Source organism: Aquarana catesbeiana, linkage group LG06 (genome assembly GCF_042186555.1).
Source record: "Aquarana catesbeiana isolate 2022-GZ linkage group LG06, ASM4218655v1, whole genome shotgun sequence".
NCBI lineage: Eukaryota > Metazoa > Chordata > Amphibia > Anura > Ranidae > Aquarana > Aquarana catesbeiana.
The window spans coordinates 32,559,555-32,582,689 of record NC_133329.1 but is presented as its reverse complement, the minus strand read 5'-3'; the positions used below and the strand labels follow the sequence as shown (position 1 = coordinate 32,582,689).

The 23,135-nt window shown below is 46.5% G+C and overlaps 1 protein-coding gene across 1 annotated transcript; it reads left to right on the top strand.

Annotated features, from left to right (window-relative positions):
- Positions 1–200: 200 nt before the first annotated feature.
- Positions 201–16,195, top strand: LOC141147540 (microfibril-associated glycoprotein 4-like). The gene is made up of 6 exons (XM_073634771.1): positions 201–230; positions 4,238–4,322; positions 9,547–9,718; positions 12,539–12,635; positions 14,293–14,472; positions 15,340–16,195. The coding sequence occupies exons 3-6, from the start codon at positions 9,581–9,583 to the stop codon at positions 15,585–15,587; spliced, it is 663 nt and encodes a 220-aa protein (XP_073490872.1). The 5' UTR covers positions 201–230; positions 4,238–4,322; positions 9,547–9,580; the 3' UTR covers positions 15,588–16,195.
- Positions 16,196–23,135: the final 6,940 nt, after the last annotated feature.

The window sequence follows — 23,135 nt, the reverse complement described above, 5'->3', positions numbered from 1 at the left end:
AATCTCCAAAGCACAGAGCAGGGGTGGCGAGATAGACTACAAGGATGTCTAGGTCAAGGTCCAGGTACTATCTTCAGAACTGCAGTACTTATGATAAATATAAGATTTTATTTTAACTTTTCTTCCGCCTTGGCTCACATTCTAACAACATTGCTTGATTGATAAGCACAGATCTAAATACCCCTCGCACCTGTGACTGACAACATTATATGGGAAGCTGAACAATGCAGGTGAGTTCAACAAATCCTACTGGATGGGGATGAAGGGGGGTGGATGAAGGACCCCCTTTAAGTTATAGGCAATAAGTCCATCCTCAGCAGGACTGAGACTCCCATAAGAGGGAAAGGGAGCCCTCTGTAGCCATTATGGGGTGCCCCCGATGATGTGATCTTTCACGAAACGCATTGGGTGGAGTCCATGCTTGCGATGTTACCACACCCGCTGACCCCTTGAGGCTGTCGGTTTGTATCCCAGGGCGGATATACATTGCATATATGCTTGTTTTTTAACTGCATGAAAGACAAAAACAGAACATTCCATAGTTCAACTCACCAACCAGCCTGCCAACCGACCAAATTATCCTGTCCCACAGTCTGCGTTAAAAACAGGGGTTTAGTTAGCACGCATTTGCAAACGCATGCGTAAGCTGCAAGGCCTCTTCCCGGCACCCTGCGTACCTCTTGTAGTCCTAACACTACTAAATTTATAAGCGTCTCCACAATGGAAGCACATGTATTAAATGGATAGATGAGGGGCAGGTGGGCCTGGAGGCAACCCAATTCCCCTTAAAGGAACAGGAGCACACTGGACACCCAGTAAGAGCACAATGGCAGCGAAGGTGCCCAATGTGTCCCCGGACCATATTTACACCAGTAACAAACAAATATCCCCTGCCCCCACCTATAACTGGCCTTCACAGCAAGGAGCACATGGAAAGACAACAAATGAAAGACAAAAACAGAACATTCCATATCTCAACTCACCAACCAGTCTGCCAACTGATCAAATTAACCTGTCCAACAGTCTGCTCCTGTTCCTTTAAGGGGGATTGGGCTGCCTCCAGGCCCACCTGCCCCTCATCTATCCATTCCATACATGTGCTTCCATTGTGGAGACGCTTATAAATTCAGTAGCGTTAGGACTGCAAGCGGTACGCAGGGTGCCGTGAAGAGGCATTGCAGCTTATGCATGCGTTTGCAAATGGGTGCTAACTAAACCCCTGTTGGACAGGATAATTTGGTCGGCTGGCAGACTGGTTGGTGAGTTGAGCTATGGAATGTTCTGATTGTGTCTTTCATGCCCTGCCATGTGCTCCTTGCTGTGAAGGCCAATTATAGACTGTTATATATGATAATGGCTAAATTTGTGGCTGTAGTGCATGTTCAAACCTTAATACCATAAATAATAACATGTTATTAGATTTTTACTCCAGGAGTATATCATGAGTTTGGTAATTCTAGAGAAATGTTTAAATAATGCATTACAATCTAGTGTTCACACTGATCCAACACAAATGTCCAACTTCCGTGTGGCTTCAGTGAACAGGATCTGAGTTTGAGATGATTGCAACTTTTCCTTTGACCAATCAAAACAATTCCTTTGCTCCTGGTATGGATAAAACCTCATGCCAAACATAATGCAAACAAAAAACGGTAAGTCGTCCCCCCCCGGACCATACCACTACACTTCTTTTTTTGGGTGAATGGGTAAGGGTACCTTGTTAAAGGGGGCTTCCAGATTCCAATAAGCCCCCTGCCCGCAGACTCTGACAACTACTGACCAGGGTTGTGGGGAAGAGGTCCTTGTCCTCATCAATATGGTGACAAGGTGCTTTGGAATGGGTGGCAGAACCAAAGCACCCATGCCCCCATGTTGAGGGCATGTGGCCTGGTAAGGTTCAGGAGGCGGGGGCGCGCTCGCTCATCCCCACCCCCCACCCCCCCTCTTGACCTACCAGACTGCGTGTTCGGAAAAGGGTCTGGTATGGATTTGGGGGTGGCACGCCAATTTTTTTATTTATTTTTTGGCGTCGGGTTTCCCCTCAAAATCCATATCAGACCAGCAGAGGACAGTGTCAGTACAGCCTTCCTGAGGACTGGTGCCCAGAACTGGACAGCATACTCCAGGTGCGGCCGGACCAGAGTCTTGTAGAGCAGGAGAATTAATGTTTTATCTCTGGAGTTGATCCCCTTTTTAATGCATGCCAATATTCTGTTTGCTTTGTTAGCAGCAGCTTGGCATTGCAAGCCATTGCTGAGCCTATCATCTACTAGGACCCCCAGGTCCTTTTCCATCCTAAATTCCCCCAGAGGTTCTCCCCCCAGTGTATAGATTGCATTCAGATTTTTGCCACCCAAATGCATTATTTTACATTTTTCTAAATTAAACCTCATTTTCCATGTAGTTAGCTTAATATTGTCCGCAAATACAGAGATTGAACTGTTTACCCCATCCTCCAGGTCGTTTATGAACAAATTAAACAGGAATGGTCTGTGCTGAATATATTTAGAGAAATGATGATGTTACTGTGACATCATGGAAGGGGTTGCACTAGTTTACTACATGATATAGAGCAGGGATATGCAAATAGCGGACCTCCAGCTGTTGCAGAACTGCAAGTCCCATGAGGCATAGCAAGACCCTGACAGCCACAAGCATGACACATAAAGGCAGAGGCATGATGGGACTTGTAGTTTTGCAACAGCTGGAGGTCCGCTAATTGCATATCCCTGATATAGAGTAAATGTCTGTTTGGTTTGCATGTTTATTGCCATTATACTTTCTTGAGGAATGGACCCTACAAGGCCCCAAAATGTGGGGTTTATCTGACAAATGTGACAATCCTCAAATAAATATGTGAGAGTATCACTAGAGTGCTGGTGATTTCCTTAAAAGGAGTTCCACTTGTTTTTTAGTTTATTAAAAGTCAGCAGATACAAAAAGTGTAGCTGCTGAACTTTTAATAAACAGACACTCACCTGTCCCATGGTCCAGCAATGCGGCCGCATAAAACCTTGCTTCTCTCCCCCTCCTGTCCTCAGCACTGGCATAGCAACTGTGGACGCCCGGCCGTGAAAGCTTGCGGCTTCATGGCCGGGCGCGCACTGTGCTCTGCTTGTGGCCAGGCAATCTTCTGGGACCTGTAATGTGTCCCAGAAGATTGCAGAGAGGGAGGGGGCTCCTAGGGGGAGAGAAGGCGTCACCTAGGTGGCCAAGAGATGGAAGCAGGAATAGGGACAGGAAGTCCCTCTAAAAACAAGGTACCCATTCTCCCCCCAAAAAAATGACATGCCAAATGTGGGTGGAACTCTGCTTTAACCTTGGTGTTGCAAAGAGTACAGCTCTTATCTGCATTGTTCTAAGATTTCAAGTGTGACTTGCCCTAAAAGTAGAATATATCATTCAATACCTTTGTGGAAATGCTGTTGTTAAACACATACATAATCTTTCTCCACTGTGTTTTTCCACCTGAAGAACGACTGAAAAAAATTTCAAGCCTCAGTGGGAAAAATTCCCCTACATTGATGGACATTGGGAACACTGCCCCTTACATTGGTGGGTAGTGGAAAGAATGTCCCTTACATTGGTGGTCATTGAGAAGAATGCCCCTTACATTGGAGGTCAGTGGGAAGAATGTTCCTTACATTGGAGGTCAGTGGGAAGAATGCTCCTTACATTGGTGATCAGTGGGAAGAATGTTCCTTACATTGGTGATCAGTGGGAAGAATGTCCCTTACATTGGAGGTCAGTGGGAAGAATGTCCCTTAAATTGGAGGTCAGTGGGAAGAATGTCCCTTACATTGGTGGACAGTGCGAAGAATGTCCCTTACATCGATGGTCAGATAGTCACTCTTAAAGGAAGCTAAAAGATTTTGGTGTCATGCTGCAGACTATGCCATGTGGGGTTAGCCCCAGAACTATGCAGGCACCATCAGATGGAAAGTCAACCATCCACAGCTCTAGAAACCCATACCAACCAATGGAGGCACCCTGGTTAACAATGGCTGCATACATTATGGGTTCAGATTTATCATCAGGCTTATTAGGTTTGTGCCTATAGGTGGAGGAATAAAGAAGTAGCTTGTCCCTGCATAGTTATGGGCCATGTATTTATTCTCATGATCAGTAAAGTAGTTGCTTATAAATGTATATACAGATCGTCATAATATGTTAAAGTAGATTAGGCTATCTAAGAAGAAGTTTAAAGGACACTAATCATTCTTCCTCTATCACTCAGCTCCTATTTTTGGACCTTGGTTTGTTCCTTGTGTTCTGCTTGGCTCCTGTTATCGCTCTCCAAACACCTCTCAACCAGAATAAGAGTGAGTGTTATTTTCCTCTATTACTTGATGGTAGAATATATCAAATATTATTTTCTGTACTGGTATATGAACCTTCCATAAATGTTTGTGAATGTGACTGAGAAGTGGAGTCGTCTTCTTTTTCTTCCTTCTTCTTTCTTTCTTCTTCCTTCTTTCTTCTTCTTCCTTCTTTCTTCTTCTTCCTTCTTTCTTCTTCTTTCCTCTTTCTTCCTTCTTTCTTCTTTCTTCCTTCTTTCTTCTTCTTCATGGTTTCTTCTTCTTCCTTCTTCTTCTTCCTTCTTTTTCTTCTTCCTTCTTCTTCTCCGACATAAAGGGAGACAGATACAGATTAAAAATGAGATGGTTAGGAGGGCCCGGTTCATGATAATCTAGTTGGACCTTGGTTTGTTCTTTGTGTTCTGGCATAAACTTGCCCGAAGAGTTGCATTTTCGGGAAATGCCTAAAAATGGACCAAGTAGAGTGGGACAAAGTGTTCAAGAGGATGGGAGAGGCTCTAGAGAAGTTTTAGAGGCAAGCATGGGAGGAGGTCATGGATTTAGAGAGCAGGAGGTCTTGAGAGGAGCGGAGAGGATGGTTTGGATTCCATTTTGAAAGGAGATAATGTAGCCCGGGGAAGAGTTGTGGATGGTTTTGTATGTTGTTGTTAATATATGTAATTTTATTCACTGGCCTATTAGAAAGCCAGTGGAGGGATTGGCAGAGAAGGGCAGCAGACACAGAGCAGTTGGTAAGGTGAATAAGTTTGGAAGCTGCATTTGTGATAGACTGGGGTGGGGATAGTCTGGATAAAGGTAGACCAATGAAGATGGTGCTGCAGTGTTCAATGTCGGTGCTGCAGTATTCAATGTCTGTTTTGCTTGGTGGGTTTCTCTGGGTCTTATCTACTGGTCCTATGATATAAAAGAGGGACAGTAGGGGGAAGCTAGGGAGCTGTAAACCTAGGGTTGTAGAGTGAGAGCCTATCGCAGATGTTTGCAAATCTGTCATGATGTGGTATGTCATCGGGACCTGGGGTTCGTCCCGAAGACATCAGCCACTGAAGAATGCCACTAATGGACCTTTCAGTACATGGACTATACCTTTGCAGTATGCTGGGGCAGCACACAGCCTGGGTTAGGGACGTAGGGACAAGAATTGTTTATTATATTATGAACTTTGTATGTTTGGAGTCTTTCTGAAGTGAAGTGTTGAAACTTTGCCTTCTGCCTGGTGTGAAGTTATTTAAAAGAGAAGTATGGGTTTGGGGGTTTTGCAGATTTATACTTACCTAGCTGGATGCAGCATCGGTCCGATGCTGCGTCTGTCTCCCGCCGGCTCTAACACTGAGAACCGAGCAATCTAACACTGCAGATCGCTCAGTTATCACAGCTCCTGGAGCAGAGAGCTGGTGACTGTCAGTCACCGCTCTCTGCTCTGCCCCCTCCTAGCTCACTAGAGCGCTGGGCTGTGGAGGGGGCAGGAGCGGCCGGCTCAGGCTTTCATGCCGGTCCAGGCATGTGGGTGGATCCCGACCCCAGTTTCGTGATCTTGACCGAGCCTGGACCGGCTCTGTGACCTCAGCAGACAGCGGACTTCAGCCTGTTGTCTGCTGAAAAGGGGTCACAGGTGTGCAAAACGAACTGCACTCCTGTGAGCCACAGGAGAAGTACAACCAAAGGAGCTTTGGCTGTACTTCTCCTTTAAAGAAGTGCAATGCAAGTAACCGGCACATTTCTACAAGGACACTAGCATAATGGGGTATGAAGAGACAGCACTTAAAAGTCATTCTGGTGCAGAAAAGCAAGTGGTTACCAAGGGTAACGGAAGTCTAGCAAGCAGCCTGTTGTTAGGTGCGTACATGTGGCAGGTGGGATAGCCTCTTGCAAGGAGGGAGCTGTTATTGGCACTTTCTCCGTGAGTGGTCTATATCGCATAGCAACAGGAGCAGACTCGCGCCGCAGAGGTCTCCAGCCTGTACACAAGTACGGAAGAGAAACAGTTAAGGAAAGTGCGTGCATGGAGTCTGTGCAGGGTGCAAGGCGGGGCCCTATACATTTACTAGGAGTGAGGTAGCGGTGAAACGCTAAACAGGTGGAGAGGGCAGAGGCAACAGCATGTCCCTCCTAAATGCAACTGTGGAAGTGTAAATTGACACAGGGCCAAGAGAGTTAACTAAACTACAGTCATCTGCTCAAGTGTACATGGTGCTCAGCATGAAGTAAAGGAACCCCATGTGCAAAGCAAGTGACTGTTCATGGTGCCTAGCATAACCCAAAAGAACTCACCCCGGGGTAGACCTCCTATGTGACCCTTGTTTGGTGCCCAATGAGGAGGGGAATATGGAGGACGTGACACCTTTATTGCCTACCCTACATGCTAATGGACCTTGCTCTGCTTGCTTTCCCAGTACGGACTCTGGCCTGCTACTGGACTTCACTCTGCCTGATTCTCTGGCACTGACAAGGCCTGCTACCTGACTACGCTTCCTTCTGCCTTAAACATGTCAAATTGTATTTTCTGTACTGGGATATGAACCTTCCATAAATATTTCCGGATGAGTGTAAAAAGTGGAATATGAAAACAAACTGCTTATGGTTACCTTCATTTATTTGCTACACTTTCATACATTCTTTTTTTTTTTTTTTTGTGTATTTTTTTTTTCATTAGGGCCAACTATGTAAGAAGTAGTAAGGGCACCACACCAATGGTCAATGACAAATGATATTTTAATTGATAATTCGTATTACAGTGAAACCTAGGATTAGGAGCATAATCCGTTCCAGGAGAATGCTTGTAATCCACAGCACTCGCATATCAAAGCAAGTTTCCCCATAGAAGTCAATGGAAACGAAGATAATTCATTCTGCATTGACTTCTATTACATGCAATACTGCATGTGGCCAGAGGTGGGGGGCGCCGGAGAACCTCGGAAATACTCGGGGACAGCTCGGCTGAACTCTGAGTGTTTCCGAGTATATCCGAGTGAATGCGAGTATTTCCGAACGGCTCTGAACCGTTCCGTGTGTCATAGGCGCCCCCCGCACCTCTGGCCAAATGCGGTACTGCGCACCCCAATGGCTTGAATTCTGCTCATTTTGCTAGACAACACTCGCAAAACGAGTCAGAATTTTAAAAAAAAGTTGCTCGTCTTTCAAAACGCTCGTTAACCACGTTACTCGTAAACCGAGGTTCCACTGTATTACAATCCATTTGAGTCCAGCAAGATCTTCTAAGGTTATTAAGTACTTAAAGTAATTGTAAAGGCAGAAGGTTTTTCATCCTAATGCATTCTATACATTAAGATAAAAAATCTTCTGTGTGCAGCTGCCCCCCCTCAGTCCCCCTAATGCCCCGTACACACGGTCGGACTTTGTTCGGACATTCCGACAACAAAATCCTAGGATTTTTTCCGACGGATGTTGGCTCAAACTTGTCTTGCATACACACGGTCACACAAAGTTGTCGGAAAATCCGATCATTCTGAACGCGGTGACGTAAAACACGTACGTCGGGACTATAAACGGGGCAGTAGCCAATAGCTTTCATCTCTTTCTTTATTCTGAGCATGCGTGGCACTTTGTCCGTCGGATTTGTGTACACACGATCGGAATTTCCGACAACGGATTTTGTTGTCGGAAAATTTTATAGCCTGCTCTCAAACTTTGTGTGTCGGAAAATCCGATGGAAAATGTCCGATGGAGCCCACACACGGTCGGAATTTCCGACAACACGCTCCGATCGGACATTTTCCATCGGAAAATCCGACCGTGTGTACGGGGCATAATACTTACCTGAGCCCCATCTAGATCCAGCAATGTTGCGGCAGTGTCTCGGCTGCCCGGCACTCCTCTCATCATTGGCTGAAACAGCAGCACGGCGCCATTGGCTCCCACTGCTGTCAATCAAAGTCAGTCAGCCAATGAGAAGAGAAAGGGGGTGGGGCCAAGTCACAGCTCCGTGTCTGAATGGACACAGAAAGCTGCGGATTGGCTCGGGTGCCCCCATATCAAGCTGCTTGCTGTGGGGGACACTCAACAGGAGGGAGGGGCCAGGAGCACTGAAGAGGGACCCGAGAAGAGGAGGATCGGGGCTGCTCTGTGCAAATCCAACTGCACAGAGGAGGTAAGTATTACATGTTGGTTATTTTTAAAGAAAAAAAAAAAACAAGACTTTACATTCACTTTAAGCCCTGGTAAAGAGTAAATGGCTAAATCCTCATGTCGTGTTGGCTTTCTTATTCTACCGATTGTCTAATAAAATGCTATTTTGGACTCTTTGACCATTGGAGTGGCACCCTTACTGCTTCTTACATAGTTAAGCTTTTCTCAAGACCCCCCTTTTTTTTGGGGACACTCTGGTACATGTGAGCAGCCTCATCCAAGCAAATCAACTTGGTTAACGATATGCAGGGCTTTTTTTCTCAGAAAATAGGTGCAGGAACTCCCTCCTCCTGAGACACCCTTCGTATCTGCCCCCTACCCACCTCTGAGCACTGTCCCTTGGCTCCAACCCCTACCCACTTCCCAAAATCGTCCCTTTTAGAGAATACAAAACCAAGTATCATTTTGCGCTACTAATGCCGCGTACACACGACCGGACTTTACGACGGACTTTTCAAATGAACGGACTTGCCTACACATGATCAACCAAAGTCCGACGGATTTGTACGTGATGACGTACGACCGGACTAGAACAAGGAAGTTCATAGCCAGTAGCCAATAGCTGCCCTAGCGTCGGTTTCTGTCCGTCGGACTAGCATACAGACGAGCAGACTTTTCAACCGGACTTGAGTCCGTCGGACAGATTTGAAACATGTTTCAAATCTAAGTCCGTCAAATTTTTGAGAAAACAAAGTCCGCTGGAGCCCACACACGATCGAATTGTCCGACGAAATCCGGTACGCCGGACCAAGTATGCCGTAAAGTCCGATCGTGTGTATGCGGCATAAGTAATTTGTCTGGAATTTGATAGACCCCCGACCCAGCAACAGTAGACCTCCCAGCAACAATAGATCCCCCACACAACAACAGACCTTCCCCCCCAGCAACAATGGGCCCTTCCGCAACAAAATACCACCCCAGCAACAATAGATCCCACCAGCATCAACAGATCCTCCAGCAGCCAGCAACAGTAGACCTCTCCCTCAATAGTAGATCTTTCCCAGCAACAGTAGACCCCCTGCCAGCAACAATAGACCTGCCCAATAACAATAGATATTATATTTTGTATATTTTGTCCTTCCAGTTAATAGTTGTCATCAAGCCATCACCTCTCCTACATGCTACCTCTTGACTGCAAGGATGTATATGACAGTAAGTTTACCTCGAATGGCGTGTATCGGATATTCCCCAATGGACATTATTCAGCTCCAGTCCAGGTGTACTGCGACATGACCACTCGAAACGGACCATGGACAGTAAGTTATGGGAGTAGACCCTTAGTAGTGTGGAGATCTATTGTGCACCTTTACTAATCCTCCATACGATTTTCATGATAGGTTATACTTTTCTTCATCACTATGTATCAAACCTGCAGCTGAAATCTCTAAACTCCTAGTCACCCATATCCTATCTATAATCCTAAAACTACTGCTAACCAAACCCAAGCTGCAGCAAAATATTCGTTATCTAACAACAATTCAGAAATTGTATTGAAACCTCAAACTTGTTTTTAGCCTTCAACTATGTTATAACACCAAGTTTAGAGTATAGAGGGTAAAATTTAATAATAATAAAAAAAACCTTTAGTATAGTTATGTATCAAGATTTGGATATTTGGGCCAAGTGTCTGATTAGTATAGGATTAAAGTTTTTCTATAATCAAAACTTTTTTGGTTTTTAGATTTTAGATAAGGAAAGGTCAGGCCTGTCAGGTTTTTATAACTGTCTGTGTCTCCTCTATAGGGATTCCTCCTCTCTGTTTGTCCCGGTGGCCACCAATACCAAGACAAACATGGAAATCCTAAAATGTAGGGTTATCGAGAGATCAGGAGGAGAGGGGAAATCTTCCAGTGGGGGCAAATACTCTGATAATAGCTGTCAAGGTTGGAATTTACTTTTAGTTCCCATTGGGTCCCCAATACAGGCGATGAAGAGAAACCTTCTCAGCAGGACACAGACAGCAGAAATTAATCTGAGAGGTTTAACCCTTCCCTACTCTATATACAGATGAATGGTAACCTAAAGATATTTGAAGAAGATCTCAACTGGCTATATCCATAAACCTAACTACAGATTTTATCCTCACCCTAGTTCTAAATGCAACCATTTATACAGTTTAATTAGTACGGTCCACCTGTTTCATTGTATGTTTGTTGTTAGTCCTAATACCTCCATTGATTAAAGCTGATATCTGGGCTTCTCTCCCTCAAATAAGTCCTCTTTACTTATCTAAAGCCACTGTGCCCATCAAACACAGCCACTTTGCCCATCAAATGCTGCCACTGTGCCCATCAAACACAGCCACTGTGCCCATCAAATGCTGCCTCTGTGCCCATCAAAAGTTAACACTGTGACCCCCCCTGCCCGCTCGCCGTCTATTAGATAGACATGTGCAAATCATTTCGTAACGAATCGAAATTTCCAAACGACTTTCCAAACTCAGAATCATTATCACGAATATATATACATACATAAATATCAAATTTCAACGAATACGAAAGAAATTATAGCAGATATAACAAATAAATTTGACATGATTCGAGATTCAGCATAACGAATATCGACACTCTACAGGAATAACAAATTATCAGAAAACGAATTAACGATGCATAACGAATATAACAGAACGAAATTATGTATTTTACGAATGAAAACAAAACGAAACTAAACAACATTTTCCGTTGTGCACAAGTCTACAAGTATTACAGCGTATGGCTCTAACCAGGTGCTTCAAAAACACACCCCCGCCGCTGTAATTCAGGCGCCTGGCTAGGGTTGCCATCTCATTCCTTTAAACCTGAACACATATTAATTACACAGGTTCTGTGGCTGATTAAGGAGGTAATTAAACTCACTTGGTGCCTTATCTGCATTAAATTAGCCTCAGAACCCGTGTTCGGTTTTAAAGGGATGAGGTGGCAACGCTGCGCCCGGCATCCGAAAAGGGGCCGGACGCCTGAATAGGGGGTGGCGGCCATGGATAGATTCATGCAATGCATGAATCTATCCATTATTCATTTAGAGCAGTGATGGCAAACCTTGGCACCCCAGATGTTTTGGAACTACATTTCCCATGATGCTCATGCACTCTGCAGCGTAGTTGAGCATCATGGGAAATGTAGTTCCAAAATATCTGGGGTGCCAAGGTTCACCATCACTGATATAGAGGGATGGCTGGACAGAGGGGGCGGCGCCCGTGCGCCCTTAATAGACGCACCGCCACTGCTGATAACATTAAATTGACAATCAATATACTGTACAAGAACCTCAGACAAATGTGGGAACCTGAATAATAAAACATACCATTTTACCATACCAATGTTACTTGACATTTATTTTTATATATTGAATTCTACTGGCTATTGGGTGTTTGGTTCCAATTATGACCCTGGGGAGGGGATTGTGTATGGAGATGTCCTTATGTTTCCTCTATGTCTGATGAAGGGTAGGTATTTGGACCCCTGAAACATGTTGGCTACTCTTTGGAATATTCCTCTGACTTTTTTGGAATAAAGTAATATCTGGCCCTTTAAACAGTGGTGTTGCACTGCAATTTCCATCTTGATACCATTACACTACAAGCCAAGGAGACCATGGAGATCCTTTAGGGTGTAGGGCTGCCTTCCCGGGAACCAGATTATTTACATCAACCTCAATACCACTGAGATAACCCTACAGGTCCAGAGCTATTTTTCCCCTTCCTATTGGCTGTCCAGTGGTGGGGTCCTCTCAGGATCCTGTGGAGGAGTCTGCAGCAGTACCATCATTGAGAGGAAATAATGGGGACCAGCCAGAGCAGAGCACATCTACAGTGCTGGATTAGCAATTCCCCATGCCAGGAAACAGAACCAGTGTGGGACCCAGATGGCAGAGATATGTGAGTATATCCCGCTTTACAAGGTAAAAAAAAACAAACATACAGAATGGGTTGGAGAGGGGTGGGAGGGCGGTTAATGTTTGCTTGAATATGGGCTTTAATATTTGGATTATGAAACACAGGGAACATAGGGAAGGGTTTTGGATCTGAGCACATTGCCCCATCACCATGATCCAGTAATTCAATGCCTCTTCTCCAGGTATTTCAGAAAAGGTTTGATGGGAGGGAGAATTTTTATCGAGGTTGGCAAGACTACAAGGCCGGATTTGGACGAGCTGATTCAGAGTATTGGTTGGGTAATGCTTTTATTTGACATCTTCCTGAAGATCGATCTTCACTCTGCTGACTTTATTTTAATGTCTGCAGCTATTGTGTTCTGGCTATAGGTGTATTACAGTGCTGTAAATAAGTATTTGCCCCCTGATTTTTTTTATTTTTTTTGCTTATTTGTCACACTTAAATGATTCAGATCATCAAACACATTTAAATATTACACAAAGAAAACCCAAGTAAATCCAAAAGGCAGTTTTTAAATGATGTTTTCAAGGGAAAAGGAGCTGTCCACACTCCACCACAACCTTAATTTTGGTTTGGACTTGCTGTTGTGTTTCGGATCATTGTCCTGCTGCATAACCTCAGGCTTGAGATCAGGAACTGATGGCTGGACGTTCTCCTTCAGGATTTTCTGGTAGAGCGCAGAATTCATGGGTCTATTGATTAAGGCAAAGCAGCCCCAGACCATCACACTACCACCACCATGTCTGACTGTTGGTATGATGTTCTTGTTATGAAATGCTGTGTTAGTTGTAGATGTAACGGGACGCACACCTTCCAGAAAGTTCCCTTTTTGATTCATCAGTCCACAGAATATTTGCCTAGAAGTCTTTTGGATAATCAAGATGCTTTTTGGCAAATGTGAGATGAGCCTTTATGTTCTTTTTGGTCAGCAGTGGCTTTCGCCTTGGAACTCTCCCATGGATGCCATTTTCGCCCAGTCTCTTTCTTATTGTTGAATCATGAATCATAAACACTGACCTTAACTGAGGCAAGTGAGGCCTGCAGTTCTTTAGATGTTCTTCTGGGTTCTTTTAGGACATCCTTGATGAATCTTCAATGTGCTCTTAGAGTAATTTTGGCAGGCCGGCCACTCCTGATAAGGTTCACCACTATTCCAAGTTTTGTCTCCGACCTCCGACCACAAGGCAAGGTCCATAAAGACATGGATGAGTGAGTTTGGGGTGGAGGAACTTGGCTGGCCTGCACAGAGTTCTGACATCAACCCGATAGAACACCTTTGGGATGAATTGGAGCACAGACTGCGAGCCAGGCCTTTTAATCCACATCAGTGCCTGACCTCACAAATGCGCTTCTGGAAGAATGGTTAAAGATTCCCATAGACACACTCCTAAACCTTGTTGACAGCCTTCGGGGAAGAGCTGAAGCTGTTAAAGCTGCAAAGGGTGGGCCAACTCAATATTGAACCCTACGGACGAAAACCGGGATGCCATTAAAGTTCACGTGTGTGTGAAGGCAGGTGTCCCAATACTTTTGACAATATATTATATATCAATATGAAGGGGGTCCCCAGCACATTTTTAAGCTAGCCAGCAAACAACCCCAACCAGTTTCAACTACTCAGATTAAAACAGAGGCTTTTGTTGCAAACATTTACAAATACACATTGAAGCCACAATTCCTCACCAAGGCAGAGTGCAAACAATAACTCAAAACCAGTCCCCAGCCATGAGGCATGTATGAGCAGTGTACAAACTAAATGCAGGCTCACCTGGAGACAACCCCTTTATCCTTAAAGGTACAGAAACACACCAGGAGCACAGACCTTGTCTGCAAAAATGCATACATATGTAATACTGTATATATATATATATATATATATATATATATTTTTTTTTTTTTTTTTTTTAAATAACCTCCATCTTTTTTCTGGAGCAGGTCTGGAGAACATCCACCGCATCACCTCTCAGAGGAATTACCGCCTGCGCATCGACCTTACAGATTTTGACAATGACTCTCGTTTTGTGTACTACAATAATTTCTCCCTCTCTAGTGAGAGAGACGACTACAGACTGTATATTGTTGGATTTCAAGAAGGGAATCTATGCAAACCTATGGGTAAGGATTAAGGAACTACAGCCAGATAGCGGGCAAAGGCAAAGGATTACATTTGTTGGAAGGATAAAGGGATAGATGGATACATATCCCTATTTAAGTTTTTTGAACTCATCTACACTCTCCACTGACACCCCCTAACTGTGGAAGGGTGTGAATAGAAGGTTAGGTAGGTCAGTGGATGAATGTATGGTTGGTTTGGGTTGGTTGGTGGGTGAATGGATGGTTAGGTGGGTTGGCAGGAACATAGATGGTTATTCTGGCTGGTGGATGAATGGATCTATGCATAGTTACGTGGGTTCATGGGTAGAAGGATGGTTAGGCACATTAATATAAAGATGGATGTGTGGATAATTAGGTGGGTAGATGGACTGGGTTGATATATAGCATACCCTGATTATAAGATTACAGTACAACAAATTATAACAAAGGGTGAAATTTAAATCTGACCTCCAGCCTTCCCTTCAGTCTTGCACAGTTGTACAGGCTCCTCTCTTGGATTGAAATAGCCTCCTCTAATTTCGCTGCACACTGTGAGCTTCTAACAATGTGCATTAGAAGCTGCAGCAAGTTAGATAGAGCCCCGCCTCATTTCCTGGCTGGAGGATGCTCTGTATCATCTATCTCTTTCCTCCCCAGCCTGAATGTCCCTGGCCTGCCCCTTTCATTCATGAGTTCATTCTTGCAATCATGGAAGCTCAGAATCACATGTGGGTGTTACCTACAGTGGTCTGTATCCAAATGCCATCTGCCTAGAAAAACTCTCATTTTTGTTACTGGATCTTACAAATGATTTATTTGTATGTGTTTTTCTTCAAACCGTCACATTTATACAATTGTTCGATGTAACTGTAATATGTATTCTAACAGGAAATTCGTTAAGGACCCAACATGGCATGGGCTTCACCACCTACGATCACGACAGAGATCTGATCTCTGGAAACTGCGCCATTAAATTCAAAGGAGGATCCTGGTACAGAGACTGCCATGGTGCCAACCCAAACGGTTTATATCTGGGAGGCCCCACCGACCAGTATGCCACTGGCATGATCTGGTACGCATGGCGAGGAGAGTATTACTCCATGAAGATCACCGAGTTGAAGATGGCAGTGAAATAGTGAACTTCTGCTATTATCCACATTCATACCCTGTTTCCCCGAAAATAAGACCTACCCTGAAAATAAGCCCTACAAGGACTTTAACTAGGGCTTATTTGGGGGGTAGGGCTTATATTGCAGCCATCACCGACAATCATGCTAGGTCTTATTTTCGGGGAAACAGGGTACTATAAATAAAACTGAACTTTCAGCTTAAATCTGCAATATACAGTACAGTATATGCCAGATGCAACAAAACAAAAAGTGTGCAAAGTTTTATAGATGGCTTTATTTAGACCCCCTTTTGGGTCAGAGCTAGAGTTCTCTATAAAACATGAGCTTTGCTGACTGGGGAGCTATAGGTCTAATTCAGTGAAGGAACGTTAAATGGGGGGCAGTGTGGTCACCATATAACAGGAAGTGCTTGAACAATGACCTTCATGGCAGGATCACCAGGGATTATTTTAATGAAAGCTGCAGATTCAAAAACTTGTAAATTATATTTGAAATGATAAACTTTGTATGAGATTTTAGTGTGCCTTGTTCTGTCTCTGGGTCTTTTATGAAATGATAATGATAGAAGTACAACGAACACAATGATTGTCTTTAGGAAGCAATGACTAATAAACAAATCCAGTGACATGTACTGGGATCTCTGGGGTAAAGTCATTTCTATATATTGTCATCAGAATACCAAGATGGAGTGATAATCAGAAGGAGATTTTTGGAAGAGTTTATTGAACCCGATGTGAGGGGTTCTGTGTGGGATCAATTTATGGAGAGGAGAAGGTGGGGGGGGGGGGGCATTTTGGTTAAAGTGATTGTAAAGCTACAGTTTTTAATTTTTTTAAAATAACAAATATATCATACTTACCTTCACTGTGCAGTTTGTTTTGCACAGAGTGACCCCGATCCTCGACTTCTGGGGCCCCTCGGAGGCTCTCCGCATTGTATAACCCCTTAGGAGAAGCACTCCCCCAGGAGGTTACATTGTGGGCACGCTCTCGAGTCCAGCATTCGGTGTCCATAGACGCCAAATGTAGGACTCGGAGCCCCTGGCACTCGCGTCATTGGATTTGATTGACAGCAGCGGGAGCCAATGGCTGCGCTGCTATCAATCTATCCAATCAAGAGCCGAGAAACCCGGGCAGAGGAAGAGCGTGTCTCCGCCATGGGGAATTCCAGGGCTCAGGTGAATAAAACGGGGGGGGGGGGCAGTCACTAGAAGAAGTTTTTTCACCTTAATGCATAGGATGCAAGGTGAAAAGACACAAAGGTTTACAACCCCTTTAAGCAGGGGGTCTACACCAGCAGTGGTCAACTTACTTGATATAGGGGAACTCCAGTGTGACCCCTAAATTCTCCAATAGGTCACACATAATATGCAATAAATTTTATCCTAGAGCACAGGTAGGCAGGTCGTAAGACCGCTTCCCGATTGGCCAAAATGTCAGGCGATCCTATTGGACCCCTGGTGCCTAGGAGGAGGAGAGAGGAGACGCACGGCGAAAGCCGTGGAGGAAGCCGCTGTAGGAGAGAACACCGGAGCCGCCACCCACCACCTAGATGGGGTAAGTGCCGGACCAACCGACAGACAGCAGAGATGGGGGGGCTGCCAGCCACCCAGGGAGGGTTGGATGTTTGCCGTCCCCCCCCAAAAAAAAAACACCAACCACTGCTGAACAACATGAAAGAAGTCAAAGATCATCAGGGCACAGTGTCGCCTCCTAACCATCTGATTTAAACCTATAATTGCTGTATTACCTTGCCTCAATCACATGCATTTCACTGCAATTATTGGTTTAAACCAGGCAGTGAGGAGGCAACTCGGATCACTTTTCAGAGGAGCAGCATTGCCTTCTGCACTTCTGAATGAGCCCTTAGTTGCATTTGGTGACGGCACCCTTAGGGATTATACCCCCTGTCGCTTTCGGTGGGCGGTTCAAGTGAATGGGGCCTCTGCAAATGCCCTACAACTGTGTGCAATGCAAGCAGTTGCAGCTTGCTGATGTGGAGGCCAAGGGGTTAAAGCAGGTGGTGGGGAGGCAATACAACTCCTCCATACTGCCTGCTTTAACTCTGTACTTCACAAGGTTGCAGGGTGCTTTCAGAGGGACCCCATTTCCTTGAATGGATCACGTTCAATAGGTGCTACACTCCTGCCAAGTGTGACGGGGTGTAGAATTCCTGCTGCGGCCCTGACATGTGTACATCCCTAGCCACTGTAGTCAAAGGTTGTGCGGTTGGGTTATGAAAAACAGGGCTCAACTATGGGGTTTTACCCCCTAAACCGCAACAAACGCTTACTGTCCTGAGTCACCTATCATAGTTGCATTTTAGAGGAACCCTTAGATCAGGGCAGAGAGGAATCCCTGGGATAAGGACAGAGAGGGATCCCCCAGATAAGGACAGAGAGGGACCTCCGGGGATGAGAACAGAGAAGGACCCCCGGGACGAGGACAGAGAGGGGCCCCCGGGGACGAGGACAGAGAGGGACCCCTGGGGTGAGAACAAAGAGGGACCCCTGGGGCGAGAACAGAGAGGGGCCCCCAGGATGAGGGCAGAGAGGAAGCCCCGGAAAGAGGAAAAAAGGGACCCCCCGGGACAAGGACAGAAAGGAGCCCCTCTCACATATCCCATGTAGTGTGTTTTCCCCCCTCTATACAATAACCTGCAGACAGTTCTCAGAACAGAGAACTGCCCTCTGCCCTCTGAAGTAGCTCAATCCGTCTTGAAACTCATCAAACTGGCATCCCCAGGGGATGGTAGGTCCGCCCACAGCTCCACGCCCACTCCCCAGCCAGTTCAGCCACACACAAGTTGTTGCAGCACTGCACTCCGCCTCTCTACTAAGGCAGGGTTACAGAGGGGTGGAGTTCAGTTAATATCACTCCATCTGATACTGCAGACAGAACTATAGAAGAAACAGTGGCTGATGCGCTGCCTGCCCTCTCTGCCCACGGCTTCCATATGAGTAATGGTCAGCAAGCTGAGGTCGCCTGGTAGGGATCGACAGATAGAATCGTGATTAATGTGTTTCCGAGCCCCGTCCTAGAGAAAGTACTTAGAGACTGCAAACAGACTACAGGAGATGTTCAGAGACTACAGGAGTGCCACAATATATGGTCAAGGACTATGACATACAACAGGAGATGGTCAAAGACTAGAGGCAATTTACAAGAGATGGTCAGGGACTTGCATACAGTATCTCACAGTATCTATCTTTTCATGTGACAACACTGAAGAAATGACACTTTGCTACAATGTAAAGTAGTGAGTGTACAGCTTGTATAACAGTGTAAATTTGCCATCCCCTCAAAATAACTCAACACACAGCCATTAATGTCTAAACTGATGGCAACAAAAGTGAGTACACCCCTAAGTGAAAATGTTCAATTTGGGCCCAAAGTGTCAATATTTTGTGTGGCCACCATTATCTTCCAGCACTGCCTTAACCCTCTTGGGCATGGAGTTCACCAGAGCTTCACAGGTTGCCACTGGAGACCTCTTCCACTCCTCCATGACGACATCACAGAGCTGGTGAATGTTAGAGACTTTACGCTACTCCACCTTCTGTTTGAGGATGTCCCACAGATGCTCAATAGGGTTTAGGTCTGGAGACATGCTTGGCCAGTCCATTACCTTTACACTCAGCTTCTTTAGTCGTCTTGGAGGTGTGTTTGGGGTCGTTATCATGTTGGAATACTACCCTGCGGCCCAGTCCCCGAAGAGAGGGGATCATGCCCTGCTTCAGTATGTCATAGAACATGTTGGCATTCATGATTCCCTCAATGAACTGTAGCTCACCAGTGCCGGCACCGAATTGCAGCCCCAGACCATGACACTCCCACCACCATGCTTGACTGTATGCAAGATACACTTGTCTTTGTACTCCTGACTCCTGGGAAGAATGTTCCTTACATTGGGGGTCATTGGTAAGAATCCTCCCATTTACAGTATGCCTAAAAAGATCATTGGTATCAGTGGGAACTTATCTTAGAGGGTAAAGTTGCTCATAGCGAGGCCTGGAGCGAGGGAATGAAAAGGACTAGCAGAGGGCCGGCATGACAAGGTGATAAGGGAACAGCATGGGTTAACAATAGAGAAAAGGTGGGGGTAATGATTGGAGGAGAAAGTGGAATAGGTGGGGTTTAGATCATTTAAGGAGCAAGGTGGGGGGGGGGGGGGTGACACAGGCAACACTGCAGGGGATCTTGTCAGAGGAATAATTTGCAGCTCCTCTCCCTGCTCAGCAATGGCGGATATTGATAGGCTTTTGACCCAGCTGCGGGCGGCTGCTGCCTCCAAGGGCCCTGAATGGCTGTAGAGCCAGTTGGCCCCCCTCCTTTCTGAGCAGGCATCACGGTTGGCAGCAGGGGGGAAGACCTCCCACGCGATCGGAGGTCACGGCCTCCGGAGCGTTTTTCTTCAGGAGCCCCCCAGCCCCCCACCAGAGCTCAGCTCCATAATAGGAGCCCCCCCGACCGGCCCCCCAGCAAAACGCCAGCCAGTTTTAGCTGGGCCTGGTGCCAGGGCAGAATCCTTGTCACCGGTGGAGCTCTGTGGGCGGGGCTTCGGCACGCGCTTCACCCCCGCCCGCGCGGCGGGGTCAGTAGAGACAAACGGACACCCCCTTGCTGGATGTCACAGCCAGGGGGAGGTCCCAGCTAGGAAGACAAACTACCACGGCCACCGGCCCTCTCCGGCCTCGACGGGCAGCCTCAGACTGGCGCTTCACACCACTGGGCTGCGAGGGCAAGTTTGCGCCATCCGCTGGGACACGCCAGCAGGGGCCAGTGCACATGACACACAGGAGGAACAACCGGGGTCGAGCCAGGGATTTAAGCAACAAAAGTGATGACGCCGGTGAGGGTAGAAAGGATTCAAATTTTTCTAAATAGGTATCCGGATCGGGAGGCCACTAGGCTGTTGAAGGAGGGATTTTCAGAGGGTTTACATATCCCTTGCTCTTTATCGGCCGTCCCGCCGGTAGCTAGGAATTTGCGTTCGGCTTTGCTCCATCCTGGGGCAGTGGGGGAAAAATTGGGTAAGGAAGTGGCGCTAGGTCGCATGGCAGGACCTTTCAGCGATTGCCCTATGGAAGAGTGGGTGATTTCCCCTTTGGGAGTGGTGCCCAAAAAGGAGCCCAACAAGTTTAGGCTTATACACCACCTATCTTTTCCAAAAGGGGGATCGGTCAATGATGTGATCGACCCTGACTCATGCACAGTTTAGTACACATCCTTTGATGCGGCAGTGGGCTGGGTTTGCCGCTGTGAAAAGGGGGCACTGATGGCAAACGCTGATATCGAATCGGCTTTCCGCTTGCTCCTGGTTCATCCGGACAGCTTTTGGCTGTTGGGGTGCTGTTGGCAAGGGGAATTTTACGTTAATCGGTGCTTGCCCATGGGTTGCTCCAGTTCATGCGCATTGTTCGGAACATTCAGCTCCTTTGTAGAATGGGTTGTTAGGGATGTTTCTGGGCTGAATTCCATAATTCATTACCTGGATGACTTTCTTTGTGTGGGTCCGCAGTCATCTACCGTGTGTGCAGTGTTGTTATCCACACTGCAACACATGGCGGTCACATTCGGGATCCCATTGGCAGAGGACAAGACAAAGGGCACGACCACCGCTCTTAGCTTTTTGGGCATTGTCATTGATTCGGAAGCTATGGAGTGTCGATTAACGTAGGGGACGTTGGGTGCACTGAGGTTGGAGATTCAAAGGATTTTAGGGCTACGGAAGGTTCAGCTGAGGCAGCTGCAATCTTTATTAGGAAAGTTGAACTTTGCATGCTGCATTATTCCCATGGGCAGGGTGTTTTGCCAACGGCGGTCGTCAGCAACCGCGGGGGTATGATACCCCGCTCATTTAATTCGGATTACTAGAGAGCATCGCAAAGATTTGAGGGTGTGGGATACCTTCTTGATGGACTACAATGGCAGATCAGTATGGATGTCCGGCCCGGTGAGTAACTGGGCTCTTTTCTGATGCTGCAGGGGCAACAGGTTACGGGGCTTTCTATCAGGAGTGCCGGTCCTTGGCCTGTGTTGTGGGTGGACACCGGGTGACAAAAAAATCTGGTGCTTCTGGAGCTGTTTCCAGTGGTTCTGGATGTGGAAGTATGGGGCGAGTCTTTCAGGAATTTGAAGGTGAGGTTAAACTGTGACGACCTGGGAGTGGTTCAAGTCATTAACCGGGTCTCAGCATTGTCACAGCCAGTAATACGGCTGTTACGCCACCTGGTGCTGTGCTTCCTACAGTTGAACATTTTTCTGTATGCGGTGCATTTCCAGGGGGTGGATAACACTTTGGCTGATGCCTTATCTCCCTTTCAGTGGGACAAGTTCCGAGAGTTGGCTCCGGGGGTGGACCGACAAGGGGTGCCGTGTCCCCAATGGCTGTGGGAGATCGTCTTGGTGTCCTCACAGGTTGGATAAAGAGGTCAGTGAGTATGTCCATGTGGGCTGGTTACGAGAAGGTATGGCAGGAATGGTGGGCGCTGGTCAGGCAGGCCGGAGTGGAGCAGGACGCCATGGAGGTAAGGTTGCTGGTTTATTATTTTGTCTCCAGGAATTTGGAACGAGGGGTATCAGTGTCGGTCATGGACCGCAAGCTAGTGGGGCGAGGCAGATTTCACAAAGAATTTCTGCGTACGACAGGCCATGAAGGTTTATCGTCCTCAACATAAACGGAGGGATTCCAGGAGGCCAGTGTCCTTTGACAACCTGCGGTCACTGTTTGTTCAGTTGGGTGGGGTGTGCTCTTTGGCATATGAAGGGTATTTGTTGAGAGCGGCTTTTTCGCTAGCTTTTTTTGGAGCCTTCAGGATTAGTGAGCTGGTTAGCCCTTCCAAAAAGGTTTCTGGGGGGTTTACAGGTTCAGGATGTGGATTTTAAAGGGGCGTGCATTGAGGTATTGTTACGCCGGTCCAAGACAGACCAGGGTGGCAAAGGGGTAAAAGTACAGCTGTATTCATTACCAGTGGTATGCAGTGGTGACGGTGAGGGAATTTTTGGGAGCTTGGATGGGATTTTGCTGGTGCACAGGGATGGAGCCCCATTGTCTAAATTCCCTTTTGTGGTCGTTTTAAAAAAATGCCTGACAGCAGCGGGTTTGGATAGCTCACAGTATCCTTCGCACTCCTTCTGCAATGGCGCGGTGACAGAGGTCGCGCGATGTGGGTTGGACGAGGAAGCTGTAAAACGGATTGGTCGCGGGAAATCAGAGAGATTCGGGACTTACATCCAATCCGCATGGGGTAGGACATGAAAGGGGGTGGTTTGTTAGCCGTTCGGCATGTATTCAAGTTTTCGAGTTGGGTGAGTATTGGGTGTAGTGGTATCATGGTTATCCTGTGGTTTTCTTCCTTTCTTGCAGGTGGAAGACAGATGTGCCTCGTCTGGATATTGGGCCACTCCTATGTGTTTTGGGGGGCCAGGCAAGCAGACATTAGGCCTAATGGCAGGCAGCTGGGGATTCCCAGGGGGGAGGCGTGTATATGTTGGTTAGGCCACCCGGGCATGTTGTGGAGTAGGGTTCTGCCAGAGGTGCATCGCTTTGCAT